The sequence below is a fragment of the Hemicordylus capensis genome, chromosome 6 (assembly GCF_027244095.1).
Source record: "Hemicordylus capensis ecotype Gifberg chromosome 6, rHemCap1.1.pri, whole genome shotgun sequence".
Taxonomy (NCBI): Eukaryota; Metazoa; Chordata; class Lepidosauria; order Squamata; family Cordylidae; genus Hemicordylus; species Hemicordylus capensis.
This window is the reverse complement of record NC_069662.1, coordinates 70,183,411-70,198,275: the sequence shown is the minus strand read 5'-3', so window position 1 is coordinate 70,198,275 and position 14,865 is coordinate 70,183,411. Positions and strand designations below refer to the sequence as shown.

The window sequence follows — 14,865 nt, the reverse complement described above, 5'->3', positions numbered from 1 at the left end:
GTGCAACTTTATTGGTCGAAAAGGCCCAGAGGAGACCCCACGTGGTCGGGAAGGGCCAGAAGTAGGGGAACGCCCTCACCCCGGAAGTCTGGCACCCACCCTACCACCCCTACCCCAGAATATGTCCAGACATGTCCGAAGGTGGACAAGTGACCCCTCTACGAACACGCCTAGTCAGCCTGGACCAATAGGAATAGGTTTCAGGCTCCGGAACGGTCCGAGTGCGCAGGCGTGATAATGGTCGGGCGGCCATTTTGTGCAACTTTATTGACCGTATCGGGGTCAAGTGAGCTCTCTACGAACACGTCTGGCCATTCTGATTCAGTAGGAATACCCCGTTTCTCTCTGAGCCACTTTGTTTTTGCAGACCCACGGTTTGAGCGATCATGGGTTCCCCAGAGAGATCCTTGGAGGATATTGTACAAGAAACAATTGTAAACCCTACCCCGAGAAAGCGGTATATTAGTACAAGTTCTGATGATGAGAAATTCCCACCAGCTAAGCGTCCCGAAGAAGAAGACCAAGAACTTTATGAAATCTGGCAGGGAATCTTGGAAGATGCAGCGGCAGAATCTTTTGGAGCTCAGGTAAATAAACACTGTTGGTGTTACAGACTTGGGGAGTATGTGAGAGTTCCCAGGGCTGCAACATAAAAACTGTGTTCTTTAATGTTTTCCCAGGAGGGTGAGGACCGCGGCCTTGACACACTGCCTCTAGCAATATGGAACTATACAGAGCCCGGGAACATGCATATCAGGGTGCGTATGGAGAATTTAGGGGTGGGGATATCTCTTTTAAAAGAAAGATAGAAAGAAATAGTAATAACAGCATACCTTCCCCATCCTACAGAATCCTCCCGCTGTGAGAACGCATCAACCCAGCCATGTTACTATGCAGAATTTCCTAGGACTACAAGTGGATGATTCAGATTACATACCAGCAAGGAAAAGACGTTCTGCTATGAAAGGCCTTGTCAGAGCGGGGGTATATGGAATTTTAAAATACTGCCTGAAGAATTACATGTATGATTCATGCTACGGGTGTATGGTTCAAGCAGGGGGGCAAGACTCCCATGAATGTGTTACTTGGACCGATAGAAATGTTTCCAGATTTATTAGAACATTGTCATCAAGGATGTGTGTGAAAGCAGTGCTCCATATAATTATTATAATTGCTTACAGCTTGAAAATGTTATTGCTATCTAGTGATACCGTGAATCAGACTCTAAACCTCATCAGCAGGGTTAAGGGTTCTGATGACCCGCAGGCTGTGTTAGAAGCTATCCCACAACAGAACGATTCCAGAATGCTCTCTTTTGTGAACTGTGTCCTCGAAAAAAGGGGATACAGACAGTTTCTTGTTCCAGAGATACCTGAATAAATTCCCTCGCAAAAGTCTAATGGAACTGTTGTACACGACTGCCCTCTAGTGGTGTGTGTTTTTTGCTTTTTTTTTTTGTTGTTAATACATTCTTCCTAGAATACTGACTGTTTTTGTATGTCTATTAAAATACTATATTATTATGTATCAATTCATAAATAAATAAAATAACCCTGGCTCTAAACAAATGACTGCTTTATTTTTGCTGGGGATACCCTATTACAGATATATTTACAAGGAACTTCACCAGCCCTGAGGGTTCTGTAGTAGGTTGGGGTCCGACAAGAGGATGCGTTCATCAGACAATGGGTTCTGTAGTAGGTTGGGGGATAATCCCATCAGCCATCATGAATCTTTTACCACTCCCCTAACCAGTATGCTGGTGGACATCCAATCAGAAAGGTCTTGCAAGACCATGTTGGCATAAAACTCACGTTGATAAAACTAGTTTGAAGCAGGAAGTCTTTCTCTTTCACCCAGAAGCACTCCCCAGAAGCAGGACCCTGCAGAGAAAGAAGTCTGAGGTATGGCTACCCACCATTTTATAACTTGCTTTTTTCTAAAATATGCTGCTGGGCCTGGTTTTGAATCTGTTTGATATCTTTGGAATCTTTTGATATTTTAGTATGCTATTATTTTATATATGGAGAGCCTGTTTTCAGGGCCTTGTATGGTTTAAAAGTGCATGTAACTTTAGTAATTTACCCCCTTTTCTCTCATTTTTTCCTCTCTACGCCATGCGGCCTGATTTTGAATCTGCCTGAATCCTTAGTAAATGCTTATTTTATATATGGAGAGCCTGTTTTAGGGGCCAGGATTGGTTTAAAATGCATGATTCTTTAGCAGTTTACCCCTTTTTCTCTCATTTTTTCTCTAAGCCATGCGGCCTGATTTTGAATCTGCCTGAATCCTTAGCAAATGCTTATTTTATATATGGAGAGCCTGTTTTCAGGGCCTTGTATGGTTTAAAAGTGCATGCAACTTTAGTAATTTACCCCCCTTCTCTTTCATTTTTTCCTCTCTACGCCATGCGGCCTGTTTTTGAATCTGCATGCTTCCTTAGTAAATGTCTATTTTTATATCTGGAGAGCATGTTTTAGGGTCAGGAATGATTTGAATCTTACCCACAGGGCCTTTTTTTTTTTAATGAGAACCCTGACCCTTGTTATTTTTAAATTTTTATTCTTAAAACCTATATTTACACAGGCAGTATTATATACAGCATTTTTGATGTACGCCTCAACATCTGTAGAAATCTAGTATTCCAAGGGCAGTTTCTGTTCTCTGCAAAACAGCTCTCCTGCAACAAATAAATAAAACAGGGTTATGCATGCACAACTCACAATCCTGTAAATGGTTTAAATTAAATAAACTCACCCAGCACACGTGTTCATACCAGCCACTCCTCACAATGTAATCTGTAATAAAAAGGGCCATCTTGTCCATGATTTGCTGGCTCACCACAGGACATAGACGCTTTGTAAGACTTTTTGTAAGCAAACCACCGAACAGAAAAATAGTTAAAAATCTGCCCTTATTGATTTTCCCATCTGCAAATTCTGCAGCCATCACAGATGTGAAATAGTTCTCAGTATCTAGCAAGCTGTTAGGGTGAAGAGAGTCCATGTGGGGTCTTAGTTCGGCCTCCATTTTAAGCAGCAAGGGGCCTATCCCCACCGCTTCTGGTTTTCCACAGGCCTGCCGGATACAGCCCACAGCAAGAGAGTAAACATGCCGATATTCCATCTTGGTGCCCGTTTAGGTACTGTTTGGGGAGGATATGTCTGAGCATGTCCCTGGTTGGGTATTTTTGTATATATTCAACAGCACTCAGCAAAACAAAGAAAGAAAAACACCACCAAAGAAGATGAGCATAAGGGATGATGAAATGAGCAATCTTCTCAATATCCCTCAAGATATGGGTATGGCTATATTCTACTCTCCCCAAACCCCCTCCTTTTTTTAGATTGTTTTAAACTGTTATGAAGATATATACATGACTGATTTATATTTGATGTTCTACAGAAAATGTTGTTCAAGCCCCTCGGTCTGGGAGAGCCACTTTTTCGCTCTCAAAGGGTTCGGACCCATATCTCATCCCAAAGGATGAGGTTCTCACATCACAGGCTGTTAGAAACACAGTATCTGGTAAATTACATTTTAAAAATTTAAAATAAATTCTAGATGAGTACTGTTTTGAAGGGTTTTCTGAGTAAGACCAACTCTCTCTCTCTCTCTCTCTGTCTCTGTCTCTCTCTCTCTCTCTTTATTGTAGATGGCATAGGGCAGAGAAGTGATGATAACATAGGTAAGAACAGCCCCCCCCCAATCTCTCTGTAATATCTCATTCTAAAATTCAACAAATTGTGTATTATTTCTCTGTGTAAACAGCCCTGAGCCATTTTTATTATTTATTGATTTTGGAAGGCCGGGGGGGGGGGGGATACAAATAGAATTATTAATAATTATGGTTAACACATGCCTATGTTGTTCACAGTGGACCTGACAAATACCCAGGACGGGTTGCGGAATCTGACTGAGAGTGCTCTAGAGGGTAAAATAGCTTTATTTTAAAAGCATCCCTGCAAATGTATACGCCGTGTGGAAACCTCAGACTAATTCTATCTAACATGCCCCCCCCTTTTTTCGCCCTACAGAAGAACCTGAACCAGCCCCCACACGTCTAAGCAGATTGAAGAGAAAAGCAAAGAGTAAGGGTAGGAGAAAGAAAGAATGAAATGTTTTAACTATTTTATTTATGTATAGCTTTTATTGATAAAACCGTATGATTCCCTTGTCTGCAGATGTAGTATCCCATGAACAGCATCAACCCGGACACATGGCGCCCAGGGACTCCAACGTGGAGGTGCAGCCAGCCTACAAAAAATCCAGAAGGGCTATCCTGGAACCTGGTAAGACATTTCCACACTGCCTGACACAAACAGCTACATACTTCAGTAACACACATGTTTGTACCATGCGGGTAAGACATTTCTGCACCGCATGACACAAACACGCTCACACATCATGCACACACCTATGTGTCATGTTGGGGAGGACCCCCCCCCCCCTTGTCTGCGTGGATTCCTGAAGACGTTCCCTCTACTACCTGACGACAGCTGACCCGGAAGCCCTAGGAGCGGGCAAAACCACAAGACACCCAGAGACCCTTTCAGAAGCCTGGTAAGTCTACCCCCCCCCCATGGCACAACACACACACACACACACACACGTTCAAACCTACTAGCTGTGGGTGATTTACTCCAGACATACATGGTGACCCCCTGCCCCCCCCCGATCTATCTGTTTCAGAACATGAACCGGGGCTCCGTGATGTCCAAGAGCTGAATTTCCAAGATAACGAGTTCTTGGCCAGCATGGCACGTGTTACAGAACACATAGAGACATTGATAAGGACTAGGGCTGTGGCTTTTGAACGCAAGGCCGAAGCTGAGCAACACCTTGAGCAAGCAAAACGCATCATACGTAAAGAAATGGCCGTGATTAGTGATACTTCACAACAGCTACAATGTCTAAAGACACGTGCAAACCCTGTGTGTGATTTCGTAGACAGAAATAAAAAAGATCAACCATACCCTGTCTGCATACAGGTGGGGGGAGGGTCCGCATCTAGCCACCAGCCAGGAGGGTATAGGAATGCTTCTGATTCTTCAGACGAATTTGAACCATCCGAGGAGTCACCTAGTGGCCCCGGTCCTCAGAATGCTTTTACTGAACAGTGTGAAACCCAGAATGGGTCCTCTCTAAGTGAGGCTTCTGATGTTGGCCCGAATGCCACCCCCAAAGAGCGGGCTACCCACAGTGGAGCTTCTCGAGGAGGCTTGGCGTTCGATGTTGGACCTGCAGCTGGTTCCCAACAGTTCTCTTCTGAAGAAGCAGCAGGCATTTCTGAAGAAACCCCACCTGTGGATCTTCAGTTTATACAGCGTTATAATAGGAGCTATGCACGCTTTAATGGAACTGAAATGTATTACGAATTCAAGTTTGTGAATTTGGACAGAGTACACTCCTTTTGTGATGCGCTATCTGGGATGCATTCTGCTATTCAAAGGGTTCTGGATAATATAAACAACCATATAGAACCAGGGGACTTTGTACAGCTCAGATTGCGAGCGCCAGGGATTTCAAACCCCCTTTACTCAGCAAGGAGACAGGCAGGCCATCTGAACGCTGAGGCATTCCTAAGCGCTATATCTAACCTGCTTCAAAGTTATGCACAAATTTTAGCTGATGGTGTATTAACACTGGCTGTGATTGTCATCACACCCCCACGAGGAGCCGGTCGCAGGCATATAAAATCAATACCCTATAGCAGCATTATACAGAAAAAGAGGCTGCATCTGATAGATGTCCCCATGCCTAACACAGCCCTCTGTTTTGCAGCGAGTCTCATGGCTGTTCTAGATTTGAGAGCCACCGCTACACAGATAAAAAAGGGAGCAAAAAAGTTGTACCAGGATCTTGGGTGGAGTGAGCAGAAACAAGTGTCTTTTGCAGACGTGGAAATCATAGAGACACATATGAAGGTCAATATTGTTGTTGTGCAATGGGGAACTTCTGGATGGAGTATTTTAAAAACTCCTGAACAGAAGGACCTCAAAACCTGTTTTCTGTTACTTCATAAGGATCATTATTATGGGGTTAAGAACATCAAAGGGTTTTTTGGGACCAGAAATTTTTGTTATGTCTGCTACACGCCCTACAGACACACACACGACTGTTTGATGAGGTGCCACCGCTGTTTAGAGGCTGGCTGTGTAAAACATGTGGGGCGTGTAATCAGATGCCCCAAATGCAAGATGCAGTGTAGATCACATGAGTGTCTAGGAAAGCATATGAAGCTCGCCGCCATGGGGCGGGTAGAATGCATCCCGCGTGACCTATGTGAAAAGTGCTTCCGCTATGTCGAGGCGGGTCATGAAGCTGAACGCGTCTGTAGGGGAAAGCAGTGCCATGTATGTTATGAGTACCTTTCCCCCGGGGTAGAACACGCGTGTTACATTCCACGTCTACAGTACCCCGAGATATCAGTAAAATATGTGTTTTATGACTGCAAATGCAGGCAGGAGGATGGGATCCACGTCCCAAACTATATTTATGCTAGGGCCTTTGATGGGGAGACTGTGGATCCTGTTAAAGCATATCAAGAGAAGCAGAAAGATTGGGAGAAGTGGGGGCCCCAAGGGGATTATTGGGAATTTAAGGGAGATAAATGTCTGAATGACTTTGTATTATGTTTTACATCAGATAATAAGTTTATGGGGTGCACTTTTCTGGCTCACAACTCGCGGAGCTACGATGGCATTTTGATACTGAGAGAGCTAATCAATGAAGGCCTTGATGTAGAGCTGCTCACACAGGGGGGAAAACTACTGTGTATAACAGTTACAAAAAATGACATAAAATTTATAGATTCCCTATGCCACCTACCCATGGCTCTAGCAAAACTCCCCAAAGCTATGGGTTTTCAGGGCTGCAAGGGCTATTTCCCACATTTCTTTAATAAAAAAGAAAATGAGAGTTATGTTGGGAATATGCCAGACCCCCAGGACTACGGTGTGGATGCTATGAAGCCTGCAGATAGGGAAGAATTCATGAAGTGGTATGAGGAAAACAAATCAAAAACGTTTGATATGCAGAAGGAATTGGCCTATTACTGTCAGAAAGATGTAGACATCCTGATGCAGGCCTGTACAAAATATAGACATGAATTGGTTGAGATGACATGGATGTCGTTGATAAATCTATGGGGAGGAAAAATGCCAGGGTTCTTGTGGGTATCGACCCCTTCCAATACCCTACGCTTGCTAGTGTGTGCTTAAGAATGTACCGCTACAAGTATCTGAAAGATGAAGAGATCGCCATACCGGCCCCAGATAACTACCATCATCAGTGCAAAAGATTCTCAACTATGTCCATTCAATGGTTGGAATACATAGCCCACAGGGAAAACATACATATTCAACACACTTTGAAAGGGGGTGAGTTTAAGGTTGATATTCCTCAGGAGCTTCAGGAGGCGTCGGGGGGTGTTAAGGCATATTATTTAGATGGTTATTCTGTGAATGGGGGAAAGAAATGTGCTTTTGAATTTAATGGCTGCTTTTATCACGGGTGTGTAACCTGTTATTCAGCACACAAACAGCTCCCCATGTTGTCGGAAACCTATGGTTTTCTCTACAATGCTAGTGAGAGGAAAGCAGATGTCTTAAAACGCATGGGGTTTGAAGTCCGTTGTATATGGGAGCATGAGTGGCGTGACATGGTCAAGGGGGATCAGAAGGTGGTAGATTTTCTGAAGCAGCAGGGATTTCCAGAACCTCTGGAACCTAGAGATGCGTTGTTTGGGGGCAGGACAGGCTGTGTGAGTCTGTATTATGAGGCGAAGGAGGGAGAACAGATTCACTAGTCAGATTTTACCTCTCTCTATCCTTTTATCATGCGAAATCGCCAGTTTCCCATAGGACACCCTAAAGTAATTTATGACGATTTTAGACCACTCTCTGAATCTGTTGGAATTGCCAAGGTGAAGGTATACCCACCACGCCGTCTCTTTTTCCCTGTCCTCCCTGTCAAAGTGAACGGGAGGCTCATGTTTCCGCTGTGCAGTCTCTGTGCAGACTCACAGCAGCTGGAGCAATGCAGGCACAATGATGAGGAAAGGGCTTTAGTGGGTACATGGTGCACTGTAGAATTGAATGTTGCTGTGGCTAAAGTTTACAGGGTGGCACAGATCTATGAGGTTTGGCATTTTGAAAGGAGTTCTGGCAGCCTCTTTTCAGAGTACGTCAAAACATTTCTCAGGCAGAAGCAAGAGGCTTCGGGCTACCCAGCAGAGTATGTCAGCAGGGAGGATAGGGAGAAATACATTGCTGAGTATTATAAGAAAGAAGGTGTGTGTTTACGCCCCAAGATGATTGAATCAAATCCTGCTAAACGCCAGATAGCCAAGCTTTTCTTAAATTCCTTGTGGGGGAAATTTGCTCAGAGATCAAACCTTCCTAGGACATCAATAGTAAAAAGCCCTAATGAGCTTTTCCAATACCTCTTTTCAGATAGCTATGAGGTCTCTATGTGTGAATTCCTTGATGATGATACATGTTGTGTGTCTTGGAAAGATGCAAAAGAACGTATAGTTCCACCAGGTCACACAAATGTTTTTCTGGCCTGCTTTACAACCGCCTATGCACGCCTGCATTTCTACTCTATCATGGAGAAGCTGGGGGAACGGTGCCTGTACCATGACACAGATTCTGTGATCTATGTGTCTCGTGAGGGGGAGTACAACCCACCCCTTGGAAACTTTTTAGGGGAGCTGACAAACGAACTACCGGCAGACCAGTAGGTAACAGAGTTTGTGAGCACAGGTCCTAAATCTTACGGCTACAAGCTGTCAGGGGGGGAATCGTGTATTAAGGTCAAGGGAATTACTCTGAACTTTTCTAATTGTCAAAAAATTAATTTTGACAGTCTGAAAAATCTGGTTTTTGCCTACGTTTTGGACCAGAACCCAACACGTGAGATTGTGGTAGAGCAGAATGGCATCGTTAGAAATAAGAGGAGATGGGAGATAGAAACACGTCTTTTGAGGAAGACGCAGAGAGTGGTGTTTGATAAGCGCGTCATCATTGAGGGTTTTAAGACTATCCCCTACAGGTATTAAAATGGATGTTCGATGGCAACACCCCTTCTCCGCTCTCCTTGCGGGACCAAGCAATAGCGGAAAAACGTTTTTCCTTAAAAAAATGCTGGACAATGCACACAGTGTGCTATCTGTGATGCCTGAAAAAATCGTATGGTGTTACTCTTGTTGGCAACCTTTGTACAAACAAATGCTCTGTAAATACCCTATGATAAAATTTGTAGAAGGTATGCCTGAGAAAATTGATGATGATGACTTGTTACCCCCCAATAAAATCTGTTTTCTTGTTCTGGATGACCTGATGACTGCTTCATCTGACAGCCAGCAAATTGAACGCGCTTTCACTGAGTTTGTTCACCACAGGAATCTGAGCGTTTTTCTCATCACACAGAATGTTTTCTACAAAGGAAAAGCGGCCCGCACCATAAGCCTTAATGCCAAGTATATGGTGCTCTTTAAAAACCCAAGGGATAAATTACAGATCATTAATTTGGCGCGTCAGATTTTCCCCGGGGATGTCAAGTATTTCACAGAGGCCTACCACGATGCCACACGGGAGCCTTATGGTTATCTAGTTGTGGATTTAAACCCTAGAACTCCTGAGGATTATAGGGTCAGAACGGGTCTTTTCCCTCCCAAATGGCCTGTCGTGTACATCAAGAAAAAATCAAAGGGGGGATACAAAAGGGGGTCACACTGATGCTTTCACAGGTATTCCTGTTACCCCACTGCTCTGAGAGCCATGTCTACCCGCGTGAAGAGAAACTTAGCCCTCTTAAAACTCCTTATTAATGCCTCTCCACAGCAGAGGAAAGCCATACTATGTGCAGCTTCTGATGATTTAATATCAGCCATATCCGAGATTGCCCTAAACACCTTAAAAGGAAATATTCCATTGTCTCCGCACCAGATGCGTGTGCTAAGAAAAAAGCGTGGATTAATTAAAAAACTGAGTAACAAGCGCGTATCTCTGAGAAAGAAGAAGCTTTTGCTCAAGCAGTCTGGAGGGTTTCTTGCGCCGCTGTTAGGAATTGCAATTCCTCTGATAACAAGCCTTTTAACCAAACAATAATGGAGTATGCGGAAAAGATGTACATGGTCCCCAAACACCAGTTAGATCTGCTAAAAGGGAACCCTCCTAAGGAGGAAAACATCAGAGCTGCTACAATCTACGCTTTAGACACTGAAATGCAAGGTGTTCTTCAGAGGTCTGACTTAACAGAATATGAAAAGGCTAAACTTTATGAGGGCCTACTTCAAAAATATTTAACACATGTGAGAATGGGTGATACCGAAAAGGGAAGACTAAACCTGTTTCTACCACAGCCTGAGATGCCAGCTGCTGAAGCTACACACAGCTCTGATCCCTCCTTTCAGGAAATCTTGGACACTCTCCCTGTGCGTTTTAGGAACTCGGCAAAGATTTTGTTAAACAAGCTGAGGCAGAATGCTGCAGTTACAGCGTGGGATGAGCGGGGGCGTTTTGTCTATAAGGGGACGGCTGTTGACGGTTCCAACATGGTGGATCTGATCAAGGCATTCACTCAAGTTCATACCCTGCGTTCCAAACGCTTCCCTAAAGGCTGGGATTTGTTCATGAACGGTTTGGCAGAGTTAAATGTGCCTACCTCTGTGGCAGGAAACCAGACCAGTAGGGAGTTTTTGGAGCATATGGAGAATCCTACCCCTGCAGCTAGCCCTCTAACCTTAACACCTACACCCAGGACTTCTAAAATACCCGTGAGAACTCACTGGCTCCAATTGTAACCTGCTACATAGATATTAAAACATGTAAAAGTGTCAAATAAATTTTTTCTCTGAAATATATTTTACAGGGTGGTAGTTGCTGCTTTGCGGGTAAGAATGATACAAGCACACACACGTATACTTTTTAAAGACTCAAGGCTTACTTTATTGTTCTGTGAAAATCAGTACAAGATCCACAACCTTGCGTGTTTTGAAAACAATTTGCGACATGCCTAGGCATGCATTTCTTTTTCTTAACATACAGTTCGACCATCTGGTCATTTCTTTCTAAATCCCCAGAATACAATTCTTGAATCTGCTTAAATGTTAATCCCCTACCCCTCTGCAGTAGAAAGAACAAACAGTGGTAGCCGCAGGTCACAGAGTCGTGAGCTTGGAGCTGTCGGGGTTGAAAGACAGTCTTAGAGGCATTTTTTCTTTAAAAATTCATTATCGCTTTGGGAAAACGTGGGTGATTTGGGGGGTGTCCATAAGAATCAAAAAACTCTGCCTGGTTGTCTTCTGGCAGGTAGATGGCTAACCAATGTTCTCCCGGGAATTTATGGGGGTGTGTGTTCACTACTAATCCCACAGGTCTTTGTAGCAGTCTCTTTCTAGGCAACCAGTCACTAGGGAAAACTCCAAAGAACGTCTTTCGGGTGCAGGGGCTGGCAGACAGTATGCGTGTTAATTGTATGCTATCCATATTACATATAGTCGAACAGTACATCCCGTCTGTGGTTTATCTCGATGAGATTGTCAAATACCGCATACACAATCATGTTAATGGTCAGTTGAAGCGGTCTGGCAAAACGTATCTCGGCCCTCAGATTCCCTGTCTTAATCAGGGAATAGTGGCTCCCGCATTCTTGGTCAGGCGTTAGATCAAAAGCAAACAGTGTGTAGCCTTTCCCATATTCTTCCCTATTAATGAGCAGGGGTCTGTCTTCTAGATGCTTGCCTGTGGCCTGTAGCAACCCCACATACTCACGGATATAGTTACGCGCTGCAAAATCTGGCTGGTAAGGCTTCATAGGGACGGGAGTACTATCCATATAGAGGCAGGCAAAGTTAATGTCATAATGCTTGAAATTAAAGGGATTTTTGGTATATGAACCACTAAATGCATCGTTATCCACAAAACCAATGATGACAGTTTTTGGCAACTGCCCTAAATACAAATTTTCCTGGTTGCAGACACGGCTTCCAGCGGGGATACTGAACACTTTCATACTCACACGGTCCACAGGGTATTTTGCATTGGCTGTGAGCAACGCCTCCGCATGTGCTAACCGCACAGAAGGGTTCAGGGAACATTTCTTGATAAAGAGGGATGCCGATAGTATTTGCAGCTTGTAGCGGGGGTTAGCTCCACCTGCCATCAGACAGAACGTGTCCTTGTTGCGCGTTAGTTTAATTTTCACATCTACACCGTTTAAAAGCAGTTTTTCTTGAAACATAATATCTGTGTGTAGATGCCCCATTAGGTCCACCTTCCGACTTTCAGATGTGAACGCTGCTCTGTCTAAAAATCCTAAATTCTGCCCATCTAAAGCTGTTATCTCGTGAAAGCCCGGGGCATCCTTATAAAATAACCCTGCTGAAAACTGTGTAGATAGAGTGGCCTCACTGTAATTCATCATCGCTTCAATGAAAGCCCTGTAGGGGTAAGTGCTACTGCTCTGACTGACAAGACGGTCTCCCAGGGTCACATCCACCTGGCTAAACATGGCTGCTAGCGGGTAGTTCACAAACCCCACAGCAGAGTCCTGTGCCAAGTTGGTCCCATCCTCCTTGACAATTTTACAACACACATATAAAAGCGTGTTATTCAAATCCAGGTAAAAATCTCCAGACCCCGCAATGAAAAAGTCCAGAGGGGCTGTGTCTGTCAGGGCTGTAAGCGGTGGAACCTCGACATATACGCTTCTCTCGATACTTGTTTGTGTTGGTGCGATTTGGAAAAGGTCCAGTTCCGATTTCATGCATTCTTCGGAGCTGCAATGTATAAAAGCCATTATGACTTAAAAGATGTCACCGGGAGCACGTTTCCTCTTGCCCTTGGGATGCCTTCGATGCTTCTGAGGCTTTTTCAGGTTCACCCCTTTTCTTTTAAGAGGTTGGGGAGGTCCTGATAGCTGCACACGTGCTGCTTTTCGTTTTCTTTTGATATACATCAGTCCCAACCCCCCTTGTGAGGAAGAAGCTTGATCCATCCTGTTCAGAACTGCTTGGGAGGCATGGCCCACTACATCTTTGGCAATCCCTCGCGCTGCTGTTTTGATGTGTGGCCTAATGATTTCCAGCCCCCGCCTCAAAAGAGGTACAGCTTTCCTGAAAAGGATCCTAAATATACCCCCAATTCCAGCCCCATACCTGACAGGGGCCCCCATGAAGCCAGGAAGAGTGCTTCCGGCTTGCGCCCTGTAATAGTTCTTGTAAAGGGCGGGATCGCCATAAGTTTTCAGAATTGGCATTTTTTCTTTCCCCTTAAAGTTGTAGGCCTCTTCTGGGGCGAAAGTGTAGCTTCACAATAACCTTGCCAAAACGGAATGGCACACATTTGTCCTGATCTGTCTTTATCTGGACCGTGATCGTATCAATATGGTGCTTGCTGACAGAGATGTAGTGTGGCTTATCATAAACAATGTTAACACATTCACCGTTCAGGCCCTTCACGGTGATACTTCGCAAAAGGGGTACGTGGTGGTCTCCCACGATCTGATACTCTACAATGTCTGTATAAACAAACAGAGTGTTGAACCCCCCTGTTATATCTGCAGGAAAAGGGAAACCTTTGCCTGCTGTATCATGAACAAACAGAGTTTTGACCCCACTGGCTATGCTTGATGGGTAAGACAGCTCTTTTGGGTGTGTGTCAGGGAGGAGTCCTAATATGTGTGCTAATTCTGCCCCGGCAGAAAAGGTGTATGCATTGTTAGGACTCATAATCTGTATATATCTAGTAACAGAGTCATAAAGCAGGGTAGTCCCCTCTAGAGCCTTCTGGGTGCTGGTGATTTCATTCATATCGTGCAGCAAATCGTTTATGCTGGAGTAATATCCCTTTCGTAAGTAGAAGGTCCATTTCTTTAACCCCTTGCTATATTGAAAGGGGGTGTCTGTCGTGATGGTGTCCCATGTGCACGGGTACTGTATCTCTGAGAGCCCCACCTCCCACTCCCCGGGAAGATCCAGTGGCCTGGCTAGTTGGATGGTGAAATCTGAGCTAGCGTTCTGTGGAAAGGCCTTCTTGCTGGCGTTACTAGGGAGTGTGATGTAAAAACCCCTATCACCCATTGCAGAGGTCTGAAGCAGGTACCCAGCTATTGAACTTGTCAGGCCACCCCACCCACTTCACTAAATGTCGTTTTACTTTGCCACGGCCTTTTGTAGCTAGAATTTTTTCAATCCTGTACAATTTGTCCTCTCCTGCTTTAACTTTCTGTAATTCTTCATGATAGAAGCTCCCAATAACTGGCTCACCCATGTAGTCTTTTACCAGATAGACCGGGCGTTCAGCTTTTCTGATGACTCGGTCCACTATAAACAATTCTGTGGTGTAGTTCTGTTCATAACCTTTCTCAAAAACCCCTTTAATTTTTGAAATCCTGACGTGATCTCCTTTTCTTAACACTGGAGACTTTGCTTTTTTATGGCTACAGCTTCCATAGACTCTTCTCCAAACAGACAGGTCGTTGCTGGTTGTGACATCTACCGGCCTGCATTGTATGGTTCTGTGAAAGCTGTGGTTATAGCTCTTTAGGAGTTGAGGCAGGACATCAATATACCTGAATGTGTTATGAGCAGTAAAATACCTCCACATACGTGTTTTCAAGGTTCGGTTCAGTCTCTCCACAAGAGCAGCTTTGACATCGTTGTTGGTGACAAAGTGGTGAATACCTTGCTCCTTTAACAGGGTCCCTACAGGTTTATTTAAAAATTCCCTCCCTCTATCTGTCTGGAGCTTGCCAGGCTCTCGGCCTTCTTTGAAAATAGCTTTAAAACCACCGGCCCCTTCCCTCCCTGTTTTATCTTTTAGAGGTACAGCCCAAGCATATCTAGATAGAATGTCC

General features: G+C 44.4%; 1 protein-coding gene and 1 long non-coding RNA gene across 5 annotated transcripts; both read left to right on the top strand.

The window, feature by feature from the left end:
• The first annotated feature begins 508 nt into the window (after positions 1–508).
• LOC128331928 (uncharacterized) lies at positions 509–1,062 on the top strand. The gene is made up of 3 exons (XR_008310472.1): positions 509–587; positions 681–758; positions 850–1,062. It is a non-coding gene; the product is annotated as an uncharacterized LOC128331928 (long non-coding RNA).
• A 429-nt stretch (positions 1,063–1,491) lies between these two features.
• On the top strand, positions 1,492–9,332 carry LOC128332004 (uncharacterized). Of its 4 annotated transcripts, XM_053266166.1 has the most exons (8): positions 1,492–1,904; positions 3,208–3,302; positions 3,406–3,528; positions 3,656–3,688; positions 3,878–3,934; positions 4,038–4,097; positions 4,185–4,292; positions 4,693–9,332. In XM_053266166.1, exons 2-8 carry the CDS (start codon positions 3,248–3,250, stop codon positions 7,221–7,223), a joined length of 2,967 nt encoding a protein of 988 aa, XP_053122141.1. In that variant the 5' UTR covers positions 1,492–1,904; positions 3,208–3,247; the 3' UTR covers positions 7,224–9,332. The 4 variants fall into 4 exon arrangements, with proteins under 4 accessions (XP_053122141.1, XP_053122140.1, XP_053122139.1 ...); XM_053266165.1 differs by having other exon boundaries at positions 1,492–3,302; positions 4,038–4,091; XM_053266164.1 differs by having other exon boundaries at positions 1,492–3,302.
• Positions 9,333–14,865: the final 5,533 nt, after the last annotated feature.

Excerpts from the sequence above, each read along its gene's own strand:
- LOC128332004 (XM_053266164.1), top strand. The coding sequence starts at position 3,161 with ATGTCTGAGCATGTCCCTGGTTGGGTATTTTTGTATATATTCAACAGC. Across the intron at positions 3,303-3,405 it reads CAATATCCCTCAAGATATGG|AAAATGTTGTTCAAGCCCCT; the intron begins GTATGGCTATAT and ends GATGTTCTACAG. Across the intron at positions 4,293-4,692 it reads AAGGGCTATCCTGGAACCTG|AACATGAACCGGGGCTCCGT; the intron begins GTAAGACATTTC and ends TATCTGTTTCAG.